This window comes from Pan paniscus, chromosome 10 (assembly GCF_029289425.2).
Source record: "Pan paniscus chromosome 10, NHGRI_mPanPan1-v2.0_pri, whole genome shotgun sequence".
Classification (NCBI taxonomy): Eukaryota; Metazoa; Chordata; class Mammalia; order Primates; family Hominidae; genus Pan; species Pan paniscus.
Window position 1 is genome coordinate 45,947,816 of NC_073259.2, and position 18,526 is coordinate 45,966,341.

General features: G+C 41.4%; 2 protein-coding genes and 1 long non-coding RNA gene across 5 annotated transcripts in view; 2 read left to right on the forward strand and 1 right to left on the reverse strand.

The window, feature by feature from the left end:
* Window positions 1-18,526, forward strand: part of ASB8 (ankyrin repeat and SOCS box containing 8) — a 156,404-nt gene that overhangs the window by 87,219 nt on the left and 50,659 nt on the right. The window contains exon 5 of one of the 3 annotated variants that reach the window (XM_055095714.1): window positions 11,591-11,705. The exons of the other annotated variants lie outside the window; for them this stretch is intronic. The gene's annotated coding sequence lies outside the window, so the exon portion shown is untranslated. The remainder of the gene's footprint in view (window positions 1-11,590; window positions 11,706-18,526) is intronic. 3 annotated transcript variants of the gene reach the window in all.
* LOC117975444 (uncharacterized) overlaps window positions 1-18,526 on the reverse strand; it is a 28,232-nt gene that overhangs the window by 5,144 nt on the left and 4,562 nt on the right. The window lies entirely within an intron of this gene.
* On the forward strand, window positions 8,786-18,518 carry LOC100986825 (olfactory receptor 10AD1). The gene has a single exon (XM_034935960.3). It carries the CDS (start codon window positions 13,724-13,726, stop codon window positions 14,675-14,677), a length of 954 nt encoding a protein of 317 aa, XP_034791851.2. The 5' UTR covers window positions 8,786-13,723; the 3' UTR covers window positions 14,678-18,518.

Consider the following 18,526-nt stretch of genomic DNA (forward strand, 5'->3'; position numbering starts at 1 on the left):
GATACACATATTTTGCATTCTCAAAGTACAGTGCGGGTGAATTAAGGGACAGAAATCTGCATTCCATGACCACAGCAGCACAATGTACAAAGTATGCCATTGTAGACTAGACTGGTGGGAAAACGTCTTATTATAATGTAATGCTGTGATTCTTGTCATATTTACCTAAGAGGGGCAGGATAGTATTGAATACATTCAACAGCAACAATGTTTCTGTTGTTCTCTTAGCATGCTGTAAACACAGGAAATAAAATATAATACATATTTTATGGTTTATTATATGGAATCTGTTTTAGGAATGGGGTTAGTGCACTTACATTGTAAATGAACTCATCAATCTTGTTTAAATCATGTAGGGTCTTCTGTTAGAAAGCTTCAGCCTATGTGAGGCTTAACTATCTTCTTGTAGTCTGCTTTAAATAAAATGGGCCTCTCATAATTTCAAAACTTACACCACTTAAAACCTGGTTTATCTAATGCATACATAAATCTCTTACTTTTTCGATTAAATTAAATGCATCATTTCACGATGCAGAAAAACATCATTTTTTCTGGGTGAATAAACTTTATAGTAGAAAAATTTAATGTGGTGTTCATGGATCCCCAGGGAATCAACAGATATGTTTCAGAGTGTCCACGCATCTCTGAAATGTTGTAGGAAAAGTTGTGAGCAATAGAGCATTTTTCTTGGTGAGTCCACAATTTATCAGCTTCCCTAAGGCTGCTGGAACCCATGAAGGGTTAAAAATTTCTGTTTTGAAGTCACAAAGTTCCCACAAATTTATTTGGTCTGAAAATTATTCTTTTATCTTGCTGAATTGTTTGTTTCCTCAAGTGTCTCCAATGGAGAGTGATTGAGAGAGAGTTGAGCAGCCATCCACCACCAGTAGCCTCTAATAGAGCTTCAGTAAAGTACTGGTGGATCCCAACAGTAATAAGATAATAAAATAGGAAAATACACACAAATTATTTTTAAAAATAGGTACAAGAGAAAATATCTGCTAATGACTGACAGATTCAAAGAATCTTGTTCATGGAAAAAGACATTTTTGTAACAACAACCAAAAAAAAGGCCAATCTAAGTGAGATCAAGAATTAAGTCTAGAAAGTCTTCCACTTAGGTACAAACTTGAAATTATACCTAAACTTTGAGGAATGCCTTAAGAGGCAGAGAGTAGCCATAAAAAATGTTCATTTGGTAATTGAATTGTTTGTGGATATGTGATTATTGTGGTATAAAAGAGAGACTCAGTGAGGAGAAGCAGTTTCCCTTTCATCTTTATTAAGGAAGATAAACAACAGCGATTCCTGTCCCTGAATTTGACAATGAGTGGACTGATTGGAGGTACCAAATTCCATAATGGCCAATACGTAATCATTTTGAAATTGAATATATAAAATAAAAGATTTAAATTAGGGCTTATTTGAAAATTGAATGGAGATTTTCTTTGCTACTCAAGGCAGAGAACTAGAGCCAGCACTTAGGATTTACAAGACTTGTCTTCCCTCCTCCCACTCTGAAAATTCCCTGGTCAAGTAAGATTAAATCAACAGGCAGTCTATAGGAAGAAGGCAAAACCATCCACCCTCCTGATTCTAGCCCAGAGAGCACATAGTTTGCCCTAAAGTGGTAAATCAATTTCTCTTTGTTAACTAAAAATAAGAGAATGCGTATGTTTTCATTAAATGGGAAAACTAATAAAATTTAGAAATCAGACTAATAAAAGCAAAGAAAGGACGTTTATTCATTCAAAAATACAGATAAGATGACCAGCTTTAGGAATCAATGAGGAATGAGCCCTGGAAGTAGGCCTGCTAAAATACAAGCTCAACCAGGATCTTCCAGAGTTCCTTATTAGTGAGACCAGGGTTACCCAGAACCAGATAGATAAGGGGTGAATGCACAAGTTGCAGTGTCATTTGTAAGACTCAGCTGCCTATTTGTGCAAGGAGAGAACCAAGGAATTGCATCTGGTTGGGTAGGTGTTTTGCATCAGGAATGCTAGAAAGAGATGAAACTACACTGAGACCCTTCACCAGGAGCAAAAACAGAGAAATCAAAAAAGAACAGCCCACAGCAAAAGTCCCTGTAAGATCAGAGCGCTTTGGCCAGGCGTGGTGGCTCATGCCTGTAATCCCAGCACTTTGGGAGGCCAAGGCGGGCGGATCACGAGGTCAGGAGTTCAAGCCCAGCCTGGCCAAGATGGTGAAACCCCATCTCTACTAAAAATACAAAAAATTAGCTGGGGATGGTGGTGGGTGCCTGTAATCCAAGCTTCTGGGGAGGCTGAAACAGAGAATTGCTTGAACCTAGGAGGCAGAGGTTGCAGTGAGCTGAGATCGCGCCACTGCACTCCAGCCTGGGTGACGGAACAAGACTCTGTCTCAAAAAATAAAATAAAGTAAAATAAAATAAAATAAAATAAAATGAAAAAAAAACCCAAAAAACTCAGAGCCCTTGTCCGCCAGACCTCTCTGACCTAGCACCAGCCCCATCATTAGAAACATAAGGTCAGGCCCTTACTCTATACTTAAATGGCCAGAAAAAAAAAAAAAAAAGCTGTTTCTCCATCTGATTTTACATATAACCCAGAAAGCCCTGGAATTATGGTATTTTTAAAGATTTTAAAATTTGAGAATTCAGAACTCTGTGATTTTCACTAAGACATATCTGCTAGGAATAAAATCGGGAAACAACAAGCAATAAAGTTTTGCCATGTATTTCCTAATGAAGTTGTGGAGACAAAAGCATGTGGACCCATGTTTGGGGAGGCATTTGCAGGACAGATGTAAATGACTTTTAATGAAGGGCAACTAAGCCTTAGTGAGAGTTCCTGGAGGCCTCTGCTTGACAAGTCTGTTGCAATGTAGCAACTCATTCCAATGTCGCACAAACCCACTTCAGAAGTGCTTCTACAGGCCTGTCCATTTCCCTTCTTTTCTATTTTAAGTTCATTCCCATTTCCCTTTTCTTCAGCAAGATGGACAGTGAGTAGTTTGCCTTTAATGGTGCCTTGCCTTGCAACAGATTTAAGTTAAATTGTAGAAGTGTTCTAAATTCTCTCATTGCTTCCCTCCCAGTTTTTTCTGCCTTCACTTTGCTCCATTCACCTCTTTGCTACCATATCCACTTCAGTTTCTCCATATCCCTCTGAAAGTGAGGATCTCTGAAGTACCTGCAGCCCCTGAAGATGCCTAACCAAGGCCAAGTATTATGAATGTATCCAGACTTGGCATGCCAGACCCCTGTGATGAGACATCCCTGTGATCTACAAAATAGGTGTAAGGCACAAACTGCCCTGGGAGGTCCTTCTTATTGGTCTGCATTAAAGGGAGATGTTATGGGGGAGAGACAACTATCTGAGCTGATGGTGCAGGGGTAAAAGAATTTACCAAGAGAATTAATTATAGGTACAGAAAGGCAGATTTACTAGAGAAAGTAGGAAAATATTTTGCCAGAGAGGCAACTGGCAGTATCAGCATGAGAGAAGCTGACTGCAAAGAAACAGGCTTGGCTGGAGAGTTTATATTATAGAATAGAGTTTATGCTGTATGCTGAAAAGAGCTTTGTGCAGTGCTGATAATGCCAAGGTTGCAGTGAACTAACTTCAGGGTGTCTGGTAATAGTTGGGTACAGGAAGATTGCGAGTTATTTGTGCAGGAGGGCTATATGTCCTGGACCACGAAGAAAGGTAGACTTACAGCTTATCTGCTTTCTTTTTTTGCTTTCCCTTTGTCCTGCCAGCCTGACTCCTTTTCCCTAATTAGGACTCCACAGAAGACATAATAAATAATGAAAATACCAAAAATAACCTCATCCTAATTTTATAGTGGAGGTTTTCATTCCGTATTGTGCCTCCCTCCATATCATAAGATATGATCGCCTTCCATGATCCCTATCCCTTCTCCAGCTGAGCCCTAAAGTGAATCTACTATTCCACTAGAAAAGCTATAACAAAAACCAGACTAGACTTGCTGCTCCTCCCCCTTCTCAGAGTCACCTTCAATATGGAGATTTAAACAAAGAGTAAAACAACCAGAAATCTAAGGGAAAGACAGAGAAAATGATATGCAAAGCTATCCATGATAATGCTCCTCTATGTGTATGTTCAAAAGAAGTTAGTAATCAAGAAGAACCATGACACATCAGTGGACTGGATAATAACTTCAGCTGTTCCATGGCATTGATTAATCTGAGCTATTTTGCTATTTTAAATGCCTGAAAAAAATTGGACTAACTCTAAATAGCTTAGAGAAGAAAGGGAAAGAATGAGAGATATGAGAGAGAAAGACACACACACACACACACACACACACACACACACATGGGGGAGGGGGGTAGGTGGGGAGAGAGAGAGAGGGAGGGGGGAGAGAGAGAGAGAGAGAGAGAGAGAGAGAGAGAGAGAGACATGCTTGAGCTTCTAACTGGTTACTGTAATAAGACCAACTCTATTCTTGAAGCCTGACCATTCCAACCCGGGGGATAGTTTTGAACCAGTCCTTTCCAAGATTCCCTCATGAGGCCCTGTCCATGGCATGTGGCCCAGGAAGGTCTAGAGCAGTTCCAGGTTTCCCTGGGAAATTTCTATTACCATTACCAGATGACTGGATAGATAAGGAAGCCTAGCATATATCATGATCCTTGTGCCCTCAGCTTCAAATCTGGGAACACTTTAACTTTTGTCCACCCATTTTCTAATTTTATTTTGAATTAATTTTCTAGCTAGAGTATGTGCTGACTTAGTTGCCATTTCTTGTGCCCCCAATTAAATATTTGTTATATCAGTATACTATGCTCAACACAACAACAAATATTGACTGAGCCCCACTCAGTGCCAGGGACCTTATTAAGTACTGCTGATAAAGTGGTAAACAGACAGACAAAAGATCTGTCCAATGGAGCATATATTTGATAAGTTGCTCCCCTCCTAACCCCCATCCTCTCTACCTCTTCATTATCACAATTTTCTTCTTCAGATCTGTATACCCTTCTTTCCCCGACCTACCCACTGTTTTTCCAAAGTTCGGCCCAGTACTAAATTATCTACCATTTAAATTCTGCATAACCCAGAGAAGTTCAGTTATTCTCTCCCTCCCTCAATTCTCTGCAGTCCTTCCTTTCTTCTCTTGAAATACTTGGGGCCACGTGCGCTGGTATATACCTATAACCCCAGCACTCTGGGAGGCTGAGGTGGGAGGATTACTTATCTCAGGAGTTTGAGACCAGCTTGGGCAAGATAGCACAATCTTGTCTCTACTGAAAACAAAAAAAAAAGCTGGATGTGATGGCAGGTGCCTGCAGTCCTAGCTACTTGGGAGGCCGAGGCAGGAGCATTACTTGAGCCTGGGAGTTTGAAGCTGCAATGAGTTATGATCATGCCACTGCACTCCAGCCTGGGCAACAGAGTGAGACCCTGTCTCAGAAAAAAGAAGAAAAAACAAATAAATAAATACTTGGACTGCTTTAAAACTGAATTTATAAATTTATGAGGCTTGTATCCTGATTCATTCTACATGTTGGTAAGATGGCTTTTTCTTCCCATTCTACAATACAAGAATACCTTCTCCACCATTCCCAATTTGGATCTGACCAAATCTAATCTAATCGGGACATTTTGGTAGCATAATTCAGTTTGTACATAAGACACAAAAGCTAGGCATCAGGAAATTGACCTTTGCAGCACAAGATGTCTGATGATCCTTCATATATCCACTGAAAAGTGCCTGAGAAAAGCAAACTCTTCAAGCACTTTAAAAGCATCTATTTCTATACCACTAATTGGTATGCTAAGTAGGAAGCTTATTTCACTGCTCACTTCCATAAAATCTGTGGTCCAGAGCATTTTATTGACAAAATTCCAACTCGAATATGATGGGCAATTCAAATTGTTCCAAATGATATTCTCTTCCTAGAGAGTACTGTATGAAGAAAATTAGTATGTTTTTAATCTGACACTGTAATGTTGAAATATCACTCTTAACAGTGTATTTATTTAGTGTGTTTTGGGTGAAAAAATAATTATACCAAAAAAGAGTTGTGCTAAAAGTGGAATAACTCTTGGAGCTATCAGGGTGAAGAATCATTAGCTTTATGGATATTCCGTGAAGTATGTCTACACATATTTGCATTTATTTAGATTTTCTCTAATGACATTCAAAGAATTGGCCTTTTCTGGCTGGGCGTGGTGGTTCACGCCTATAATTCCAGCACTTTGGGAGGCTGAGGTGGGAGGATGACTGAGGTCAGGAGTTCGAGACCAGCCTGGCCAACATGGTGAAACCCTGTCTCTAGTACAAATACAAAAAAAAAAAAAAAAAAAAATAGCTGGGCATGTTTGCACATGCCTGTAATTCCAGCTACTTGGGAGGCTGAGGCAGGAGGATCACTTGAACCTGGGAGGTGGAGGTTGCAGTGAGCCAGGATCGCACCACTGCACTCCAGCCTGGGCAACACAGCAAGACTCCATCTCAAAAAACAAACAAAAAAAAATTGCCTTTTAAAAAAATTTTTATTTATTTATTTATTTATGTATTTATGTATTTATTATTATTAAACTTTAAGTTTCAGGGTACATGTGCACAATGTGCAGGTTAATTACATATGTATACATGTGCCACGCTGGCGTGCTGCACCCATTAACTTGTCATTTAGCATTAGGTATATATCCTAAAGCTATCCCTCCCCACTCCCCCCACCCCACAACAGTCCCCAGAGTGTGATGTTCCCCTTCCTGTGTCCATGTGTTCTCATTGTTCAATTCCCACCTATGAGTGAGAATATGCGGTGTTTGGTTTTTTGTTCTTGTGATAGTTTACTGAGAATGATGATTTCCAATTTCATCCATGTCCCTACAAAGGACATGAACTCATCATTTTTATGGCTGCATAGTATTCCATGGTGTATATGTGCCACATTTTCTTAATCCAGTCTATCATTGTTGGACATTTGGGTTGGTTCCAAGTCTTTGCTATTGTGAATAATGCCACAATAAACATACGTGTGCATGTGTCTTTATAGCAGCATGATTTATAATCCTTTGGGTATATACCCAGTAATGGGATGGCTGGGTCAAATGGTATTTCTAGTTCTAGATCCCTGAGGAATCGCCACACTGTCTTCCACAATGGTTGAACTAGTTTACAGTCCCACCAACAGTGTAAAAGTGTTCCTATTTCTCCACATCCTCTCCAGCACCTGTTGTTTCCTGACTTTTTAATGACTGCCATTCTAACTGGTGTGAAATGGTATCTCATTGTGGTTTTGATTTGCATTTCTCTGATGGCCAGTGATGGTGAGCATTTTTTCATGTGTTTTTTGGCTGCATAAATGTCTTCTTTTGAGAAGTGTCTGTTCATGTCCTTTGCCCACTTTTTGATGGGGTTGTTTTTTCTTGTAAATTTGTTTGAGTTCATTGTAGATTCTGGATATTAGCCCTTTGTCAGATGAGTAGGTTGTGAAAATTTTCTCCCATTTTCTAGGTTGCCTGTTCACTCTGATGGTAGTTTCTTTTGCTGTGCAGAAGCTCTTTAGTTTAATTAGATCCCATTTGTCAATTTTGGCTTTTGTTGCCATTGCTTTTGGTGTTTTAGACATGAAGTCCTTGCCCATGCCTATGTCCTGAATGGTAATGCCTAGGTTTTCTTCTAGGGTTTTTACGGTTTTAGGTCTAACATTTAAGTCTTTAATCCATCTTGAATTGATTTTTGTATAAGGTGTAAGGAAGGGATCCAGTTTCAGCTTTCTACATATGGCTAGCCAGTTTTCCCAGCACCATTTATTAAATAGGGAATCCTTTCCCCATTGCTTGTTTTTCTCAGATTTGTCAAAGATCAGATAGTTGTAGATATGCGGCATTATTTCTGAGGGCTCTGTTCTGTTCCATTGATCTATATCTCTGTTTTGGTACCAGTACCATGCTGTTTTGGTGACTGTAGCCTTGTAGTATAGTTTGAAGTCAGGTAGTGTGATGCCTCTAGCTTTGTTCTTTTGGCTCAGGATTGTCTTGGCAATGCGGGCTCTTTTTTGGTTCCATATGAACTTTAAAGTAGTTTTTTCCAATTCTGTGAAGAAAGTCATTGGTAGCTTGCTGGGGATGAAGAATTGCCCTTTACATTGGAATTATTCTTAGGTACTTCATAGTTTGCACAGTATTATTTATTTATTTATTTTTGTTTCAACTTTTATTTTAGATTTATGGTGTACAGGTGTAGGTTTGTTACCTGGGTATATTGCATGGTGCTGAGGTTTGGGGTATGACTGATCCCATCACCTAGGTACTGAGCATAGTACCCAGTGGTTTTTCAACCCTTGCCCCCCTCCCTCCCTCCCCCATCTAGTAGTCCCCAGTTTCTATTGTTGCCATCTTTATGTACATAAATACCCAATGTTTAGCTCCCACTTATAAGTAAGAACATGCAGTATTTGGTTTTCTGTTCCTGCATTAATTAACTTAGAATAATGGACTCCAGCTGTGTCATGTTGCTGCAAAGGACATAACTCTGTTCTCTTTTATATCTGCATAGTATTCCACGGTGTATATATACCACATTTTCTTTATCCAGTCCACCGTTGATGGGCACATAGGTTGATTCCATGTCTTTGCTATCGTGAATAGTGCTGCAGTGAACACATGAGTACATGTGTCTTTTCAGTAGAATGATTTATTTTCTTTTGGATATATACCCAGTAATGGGATCACTTGGTCGAATGGTAGTTCCGTTTTAAGTTCTTTTAAAAATCTCCAAACTGCTTTCCACAGTGGCTGAACTAATTTACATTCCCACCAACAATTGTTGAGGTATCTCCACAACCTCAACAGCATCTGTTATTTCATGACTTTTTAATAATAGCCATAGTGACTGGTGTGAGATGGTATCTCATTATCATTTTGATTTGCATTTTCTGATGATTAGTGATGTGGAACATTTTAAAATATTTGTTGGCTGCTTGTATGTGTTCTTTTAAGAAGTGTCTAGGCTGGGCGTGGTGGCTTACGCCTGTAATCCCAGCACTTTGGGAGGCTGAGGTGGGCGGATCACGAGGTCAGGAGATCAAGACCATCCTGGCTAACACGGTGAAACCCCGTCTCTACTAAAAATACAAAAAAATTAGCCCAGTGTGGTGGCAGGCACCTATAGTCCCAGCTACTCGGGAGGCTGAGGCAGGAGAATGGCATGAACCAGGAGGCGGAGCTTGCAGTGAGCCGAGATCGTGCATTGCAGCCTGGGAGACAGAGCGAGACCCCGTCTCAAAAAAAAAAAAAAGAAATGTCTATTCATGTATTTTGCCCACTTTTTAATGACTTTTTTGGTTTTTTTAATTGGATTGCTTAAGTTCCTTTTAGATTCTGGATATCAGACCTTTGTTGGATGCATAGTTTGTGAATATTTTCTCCCATTGTGGAGGTTGTCTGTTCACTCTGTTGATAGTTTCTTTTGCTATACAGAAGCTCTTTAGTTTAATTAGGTCCCACTGGTTAATTTTTGTTTTTGTTGCAATTGCTTTTGAGGAATTAGTCATAAATTCTTTCCCAAGGTCAATGTTTAGGATGGTGTTTCCTAGATTTTCTTCTAGGGTTCTTATGGTTTGAAGTCTTATATTTAAATCTGTAATCTATCTTGAGTTACTTTTTGTGTATGGTAAAAGGTAGGGGTCCAGTTTTATTCTTCTGCATATGGCTAGCCAGTTATCCCAGCTTTATATATTGAATAGGTAGTCCTTTCCCCATTGCTTATTTTTGTCAACTTTGTCAAAGATCGGATGGCTGCAGGTGTGCAACTTTATTTCTGGGTTCTCTATTTTGTTCCATTGGTCTATGTGTCTGTTTTTGTACCGGTACCATGCTGTTTTGATTACTGTAGCCTTGTAGTATAGTTGGAAGTTGGGTAGTATGATGCCTTTGGCTTTGTTCTTTTTACTTAGGATTGCTTTGGCTACTTGGGCTTTTTTGTTATTGTTGCTCCATATGAATTTTACAATAGTTTTTTTCTAGTTCTACAAAAAATGACATTGGTAGTTTGATAGGAATAGCATTGAATCTATAGATTGCTTTGGCCAGTATGGCCATTTTAATGATATTGATTCTTCCAATCCATGAGGATGGAATGTTTTTCCATTTGTTTGTGTCATCCACGATTTCTTTCAGTGGTGTTTTGTAGTTCTTCCTGTAGAGATATTTCACCTCCTTGGTTAGGTGCATTCCTAGGTATTTTTTTTTTTTTTTGCAGCTATTGTAAATGGGATTGCATTCTTGATTTGGCTTTCAGCTAGAATGTTATGGTGTGGAGAGGTGTTACTGAGTTTTGTGCATTGATTTTGTATCCTGAAACTTTGCTGAAGTTGCTTATCAGTCTAGGAGCCTTTCAGTGAGTCTTTAGGGTTTTCTAGGTATAGAATCATATCATTTGTGAAGAATGATAGTTTGACTTCTTCTTTTTTAATTTGGATACCTTTTATTTCTTTCTCTTGTCTGATTGCTCTGGCTAGCACTTCCAGTTCTGTTGAATAACAGTGGTGAGAGGGGCATCCTTGTCTTGTTCCAGTTCTCATGGGGAATGCTTCCAGCTTTTGCCCAATCAGTACGATGTTGGCTGTTGGTTTGTCATAGATGGCTCTTATTATTTTGAGATATGTTCCTTTGATGCCTAGTTTACTGAGAGTTTTTATAATGAAGAGATATTGGATTTTATCAAAAGTTTTTCTGCATCTATTGAGATGATCATATGGTTTTCATTTTTTATATACTTTGCATAGTATTTAAAATGGTATCTTAAAATTACATTTTCTAATTTGTTTGCTGGTAACAGAATTGCAATTAGCTTTTTGCATATTGATTTTGTATCCAGTAACCTTGTTAAATTCTATTAATTTTAATAAATTATTTGTGCATCCTTTTAGTTTTTATGAAGACAATCATATCATCTGTAAATAGTTTTGTTTTTCATTTCTAATTCTTATACCATTTTTTCTTTTCCTGCTTTACTGTACCACCCCTAATATAATCTTAAATCTTAAATAATGGTTACCTAAGCTTATTTATGACCTTACAGTCAGGTGATCTGCCCGCCTTGGCCTCCCAAACTGCTGGGATTACAGGCATGAGCCACCGCGCCCAGCCTTCAATGTTTTTAACTCAAAATAATCAATATTTGGGAGGCCAAGGCAGGTGGATCATGAGGTCAGGAGTTCGAGACAAGCCTGGCCAAAAGGGTGAAACCCCATCTCTACTAAAGATTCAAAAATATTAGCCAGGCGTGGTGGTGCGTGCCTGTAATCCCAGCTACTCAGCAGGCTGAGGCAGGAGAATTGCTTGAACCCAGGAGGCGGAGGTTGCTTTGAGCTGAGATCGTGCCATTGCACTCCAGCCTGGGTGATGGGGTGAGACTGCATCTCAAAATAATAATAATAATGTACCAGTCTGGTATATTTGGGGGTGGCACATCTTTCACTTCTTCGAGGGGCATGTAAGTTTTCACACCTCTACTATTAAGTGTATACACATGAAACTTATCAATGTCATTTAAGTAGACATTCATCTCTAATAGTATAGATGTCAAAGAACAAAGTCATCAGACACACCTTCTCTTCCAGAGTGGCCTGCCAGGTCAGATGATCCTACCTGGACCTCAAACACTATGAGATGTTTTCTGTTACTTGTTACTTGATTCAGTGACAAACATCATTATCAGCCAAGCAACAGAATGAGGTAGGATGTGATTTCCATGAAATTGTCCCATTTATTTAGACAAATCCTTCACCTAGTAACCTCTAATGGTAGCTAGCAAGGCACTAAATGCTGGGTATCACAGAATTCTTTCTGGCACAATAAACCACAGGTAAGCATTTATCCTCCAGTAGGACCAAGTAATTCCTCAGGTCTAACCTCAGTTTATTCTTAGACAAATCCCAGGCTTCTCTGGAGTGTAGCTCACTGACTTGTTTTCCCCAGACTGTGACCTAAGCCCCAACATATCCATTGAGCACAGTCTTCCAAGAAACATGTTAAACAGTGCTCTCTGCCCTTCCCTTCCCTTTCTGGGCCCCCAAGAGAAGTCCTAGGCACAAGAAAAGTATCCCAAAGTAAAGATGATGGGAATAGCCTACTGCCCAGACGCTACCTTGACCTAACATCAAATCATACCTAGAGGGAATCTAGAGCTGCAAGGAGTGGCAGTGAAAGGGTAGGTAGCTCTGAATCCAGATGGAGAATATGTGAGATTGAGAGACATGGAGAAGACAGGGGAGTTTGACCAGAGTAAGATAAACGGCAGGCAACCAACACCACAAATGGGAAAAGGAGAAGGAGAAGAATGAGGATTGGAAGTAGACTGAAAAACGAAAAAAGACTAACAGAGGGTAGTGTGAGAGTGTGTAGAAAAGAGAGTAGGAGAGGGGAAAATAAAGAGAAATGGTTGGCAGAACTGAAAGTTAAGCAGGAATATACTTATCATCTATAAACATCTGAAGATGAGGATGGGTGCAGTGGCTCACACCTGTAATCCCAGCACTTTGGGAGGCCAAGGCAGGAGAATCACTTAAAGCCAGAAGTTCAAGACCAGCATAGGTGACATAGTGAGTACCTGTCTCTATAAATTCTTAAAAAAAAAAAAAAGTATAAGCATCTGAAGGTGGAAGGGATCTGATACATCTTAGCTCCAAAACAACATGAAAAGTATAAGACAGACTTAATGTGAACATAACAACTTCCTAAAAGTTACAATAGAGAGATAAGAGCATAAGAATTGTGACTGCTCATTCTTTGAAAATGGAAAAAGAACAAGATTTATTGCCAGAGACAAAGAGACAGTTGAAAGTTCTCTGAAGGTCCATTCTAGAAAGGTTAGATATACGCCCTGCTCATACCTTCCCTTTTTACACAGGGATGGTTGGATCCTTTCCACCCAATTGTGTGTAAACGTAAATTCCAGCCCCAGGAGGAAAACCATCTCCTATTAGGAAGGCATACATGAGCCCCCACCCAGCCCTCAGCTCCAGTATGCACAGCATGGGTGGCTGCGGTAGCAGCAGCAACTGCTGGGCGAGTGAGTCTGGGAAGAGGTGGGTGACTGGGAAGAGCTTGACATGACTGTCTCCAAAAAGGTGCAAATCACTGTTAGCTGAGGGACAATTGTGAGGATTAGAATGTTTTTATTTTCCCTGAAACTTCAACCCATTCATCATTTTAAATTAGGTACACAGAGGTTGAGCATTTTTGCTTCTAGAAAAATACACCTTCAAATATCTCAAGTGCTTCCTAAATACAATCTTCTATAACCTGATAGCCACCAACCCTTTCCCTCACACACTCCATTCTTCAATTCCTAAAACTTTTCCTCAGTTGGCATGGGTCCCAGACCCAATTATCTTATTTTTTCACCTCTGAATACATCCTGGTTAGTGGCTAATCCTTCAATATTGAGGGCTCTGGAGCAGATGCAATACTTTACTTGATGCCTGATCAAACCAGATTAAAGAACATTACAACCAGCACTTTCTTCATGTGTTGATATTATTATTCTATGTATGCAGCCTGTGATGACCCTGGCATTTTCACCACCCCGTAACACTGCCAAATTACTAGTTTACTAAGTTCCAAAAGGTTGACCACCATTCATCCATCCTGTTTTATAATTGGGCTTCTGGGACCAAGTGGGTACCTTCTATTACCCCACAGCTATACCCTTGTGCTTTCCCCATCATCTTCCCTCCTCAAACAGGCCCCAGATGCTAACGAACGGCAGCATAGTGACAGAATTTATCCTCGTGGGATTTCAGCAGAGCTCCACTTCCACACGAGCATTGCTCTTTGCCCTCTTCTTGGCCCTCTACAGCCTCACCATGGCCATGAATGGCCTCATCATCTTTATCACCTCCTGGACAGACCCCAAGCTCAACAGCCCCATGTACGTCTTCCTCGGCCATCTGTCTCTCCTGAATGTCTGCTTCATCACCACTACCATCCCACAGATGTTGATCCACCTCGTGGTCAGGGACCACACTGTCTCCTTTGTATGTTGCATGACCCAGATGTACTTTGTCTTCTGTGTTGGTGTGGCCGAGTGCATCCTCTTGGCTTTCATGGCCTATGACCGTTATGTTGCTATCTGCTACCCACTTAACTATGTCCAGATCATAAGCCAGAAGGTCTGTGTCAGGCTTGTGGGAACTGCCTGGTTCTTTGGGCTGATCAATGGCATCTTTCTTGAGTATATTTCATTCCGAGAGCCCTTCCGCAGAGACAACCACATAGAAAACTTCTTCTGTGAGGCCCCCATAGTGACTGGCCTCTCTTGTGGGGACCCTCAGTTTAGTCTGAGGGCAATCTTTGCCGATGCCATCGTGGTAATTCTCAGCCCCATGGTGCTCACTGTCACTTCCTATGTGCACATCCTGGCCACCATCCTCAGCAAAGCCTCCTCCTCAGGTCGGGGGAAGACTTTCTCTACTTGTGCCTCTCACCTGACTGTGGTCATCTTTCTCTACACTTCAGCTATGTTCTCTTACATGAACCCCCACAGCACACATGGGCCTGACAAAGACAAACCTTTCTCCCTCCTGTACACCATCATTACCCCCATGTGCAACCCCATCATTTATAGTTTCCGCAACAAGGAAATTAAGGAGGCCATGGTGAGGGCACTTGGAAGAACCAGGCTGGCCCAGCCACAGTCTGTCTAGCAGGAAGGCCCTGAAAGGAAAGCTCCTTCACCTGGGGAATGGGAGAGTTACCCCATCCCCAGCCCTGGCAGATGAGTAACTCTTCTATGCTGAAAGGCTCCAGGAAAGAGTGTTCATGGCGTCCTTGGCACTAGAATCAGACCTGAAAGTTCCTCCTGATGTCCAATGTCCTGATGTTATCTCTCTGACTTCACTTCCACATTGTTTTTTCTTGGACCTTCCTCGGGAGATTTTCGGATTTTCCTTAGTTTCTTTTCCTCTTAAGTTCTCACAACAGGATTCAATAAATAAGTGCACTTAACTCCATTTTATTTGTATATACCTTTACATGCTAGTCCCCCAACCTGAGTTTCGTACATACATTTAGAAATAAACTCTTTTATTTTTCAGCTTTTCATTTTACTGTTTTTCTTTCTCAAATTCCACTCTCACTTCCTGGGTCTACCCTCATCTACCCAATTCCTGTGAAAAGTAGGTAAAGAAGCAAGAAAAAAAGGGCTGGGCGCAGTGGCTCATGACTGTAATCTCAGCACTTTGGGAGGCTGAGGATGGAGTTTGAGACCTGCCTGGGCAACATAGGGAGACCCATCTCTACAAAAAATTTTAAAAATTAACTGGGTGTGGTGGCACATGCCTGTAGTCCCAGCTACTGAGGAGGCTGAGGTGGGAGGATTGCTTGAGCCTGGGAGGTTAAGGCTGCATGAGCAATGATAGCACTGCTGCACTCCAGCCTGAGCAACACAGCAAGACCCTGTCTCATTAAAAAAAAAATGAAGAAGAAGAAGGAAAGAAGGAAGGGAGGGAAGGAGGGAGGGAGGGAAGGGAAGAAAGAGGGAACTAGGGGTAAGTATTCACATAAGAAAAGTCAGTTAAAGAAAAAAAAAAAAAGATCAGCACCCTGAACTTCATCTTCTTAGCTTCCACCAGTCGTGGGGGGAGAATGATACTAAATGTCAACAGTGCACTCAATTTGTCTGTGTTGTGTGTTGTCGGGGACGGATGGGTGATAGAGGCCAGTGTGCCAAACCCCTTCTCCTAAATCCTCTAGCTTCCTTTAGCAACAGGACCGTCTGCATGATATTTCCCTTCCCATGCAAGTGGCAAGTGCCTCTACCAAGCTTCTGAGGTTACCTATTTCCTTCCCTGTTATCCATACCCCAAATTAACTCCCCTCTCCCCCTACTGCCTTCCTTTTTCTCTTCCATCTTTCATTTCACTCCACCTCAATCCTACTCCACCTTACCTCCTCATCTTACACGGATCCCTGTATTTTAAGGAACCCTTCTGCATACTACCTCCACCATTGCAGAAGTCTTTCAATTTGTAACCCTGCCCTCTGTGGCTTCCTCTAGCTTCTCACCTTAACCAAACATAGCTTTCTTTGAGAAGGTACTACATCCTCAGCAGTTCTCTTTCTTTGAAAATTGCGTTTTTCTCATACCCCTTCATAATAAAACAAGGGGGTAGGCCTGTTCTTTATTTCCCAGTGCACTTCCATAATATGAATGGACCTCATTTGGGATGCTCTCAAATAGATGTACTGCCCTTTCCACTCCTGCACATCACACACTACCCTTTGCAATGATGACTTAAAACAGTAGCTTCTGGCAGGGCGTGGTGGCTCACACCTGTGATTCCAGCACTGTGGGAGGCCAAGGTGGGCAGATTACTTGAGACCAGGAGCTCAAGACCAGCTTGGTCAACATGGTGAAACCCCGTCTCTAATAAAAATACAAAAATTAGCTGGGCGTGGTAGTGCATGCTTGTAATTCTAGCTACTTGAGAGGCTGAGGCAGGAGGATCACTTGAACCCAGGAGGCGGAGGCTGCAGTGAGCCATAATTACACCACTGCACTCCAGCCTGGGTGACAGAGTGAGACTCTATCTCAGGCAAAACAAAACAAAACAAAACAAAAACAGTAGCTTCACTCCACAAAACTCCAATCTTTTGAGTCCAAATTGATTTCTCCAGAAATCAGAGGATGTGAGAAGCTCTTCTTAACAAGGAGAAAGGAGAAACCACTGTAATTGGGAAGAAACGATAAATGCAGAACCTAAAATTTCCATTGTCAAAATTTGCATCAAAGTTAAACAGGCAAGAAAGACCTTAAGACTATTGCAATACGAGATTAAACTCAACACTACTCAAACAAGGGTCTGGGAAGTTTTTAAGAGCTGCTGTACGGAAAATCACATGACATCTGTGTTTGCTAACTGCAAAGGAAAAGGAAACTTTCTTGTATCTTCAAAACAAGCTGTAGTTTTACAATTCCAAACAAGGCACCCACAGGAAGTTAGGCTCCCACCCTCCCACAGAGACTGAGAGATAGGGGTGCTATCTTCCTTGATGATTACATTTCAAAGGGATGGCTCACAGGTCCTTGAGAAAGACATTCCCTAGGTCGTAAAACTGGCATAAGCTTCTAAGGAGATTTATACACATTTCAAAGCAGCAGAGAAGAATTTTGCAATCACAAGTTTTTCTAAAGTAAACACTCAAAGAAAGGGGAGGTCAGGGGCCTAACATCCAGAAGAAACCTGTCTAAAGTTGTCAGACTGGGGTGAATGTTAAGGCTCTTTTGGTCACCACTGAGAACAACAACAACAAAAAGGTCCCAATCTTTCCCCCTAGGGTCTCAGCTTCTTCTCTAGGTTTGAAAATTCCTATCTCAAAGAGGAAAAAGTGAAGGAAAGGAAGAAAGGGAAAGGAGAAGAAAGACTGCTTTTAAAAAGTTTTCTAAGAAATCATTTCTTAGCTTTACATTTGCCCAGCACTGACAGACGCTGAGATTATAAACAAGACAGTTCCAGCTTTTGAGAATCTCAGTCTAGTAGGGCAGGCAAGAACAAATAATGGTAATAGAAAGGGCAAGCGTTATAAAAGGCCTACACAAAGTACTTTGGAAGCACATATGATAACATACTTATTAAGCACTTATATTGTAAGAGCTTTCCATTTAATCGCCACATAACCTTATGAGGTACTAGTATTATCTCAATGTTGAGATGCAAAAACTGAGGCTCATAGAGGTCAAATACTCAAAATCCACAGCATTTACAATGGCATAGAGGCCTGCGCCTATAATCCCATACACTCAGGAGGCTGAGGCAGGAGGATTGCTTGACCCCAGCCTGCAGTAAGCTATGATCCCGCCACTGCACTCTAGCCTGGGCGACACAGCGAGATCCCATCTCTAAAAAAAAAAAAAATTAAACTAAAGAAAAATAATAAAACAGCATAGCTCCTGTTCCTAAGCCTGCACTCCTAAGAAGGTCCAGGACAGCGCAGGCTTTATACCAAGGAGGTGACATTGGCTGCGCCGTTAAAAATACGCTGGAGTTGTAACGTAGAAAATTGGGGCGGGGGTTCGATACTGGGGACGAGTGAAATTCCAGGCAAGAGGAATCGCCCGCTTCGTCGTCGAACTGGTGTTGTCAACATGGATGGCGGAAGGTGAGCTGGTGCCCAGAATGTTGGCAAAGCAGGCCAAGTGACCTAGAACTGCTTTTTCAAGGACGAGCACTGTCTCATTCAAGGCCCTGGGCTCCCGGAGGCCCGGGCGCCAGACGGGAACGGACGCGAACCGAGCTCGCACTAGAAGCCACAGCCCTAGCCGCGTCTCCCCTGCCGTAGCTTCGGCCCTGGTCCCTGGTCTCTGGAGGACACAAATTGCCCCCAGACTCTGCGAAAACCCATGAAAATGTAATTAACCAGAAACCACCCTGAAACTGCACGGCACTTCCCAGTCCCCTTTCATGTCCCCATGCAAAGACACTTGTCGCTGGTGAGCACGCAACCAGGCTCTGAGGTTACCACAGCGCAGCCCAAAGACCGAAAATATGGGAAGG

Coding starts and splice junctions, on each gene's coding strand:
- LOC100986825 (XM_034935960.3), top strand. CDS start 13,724: ATGCTAACGAACGGCAGCATAGTGACAGAATTTATCCTCGTGGGATTT.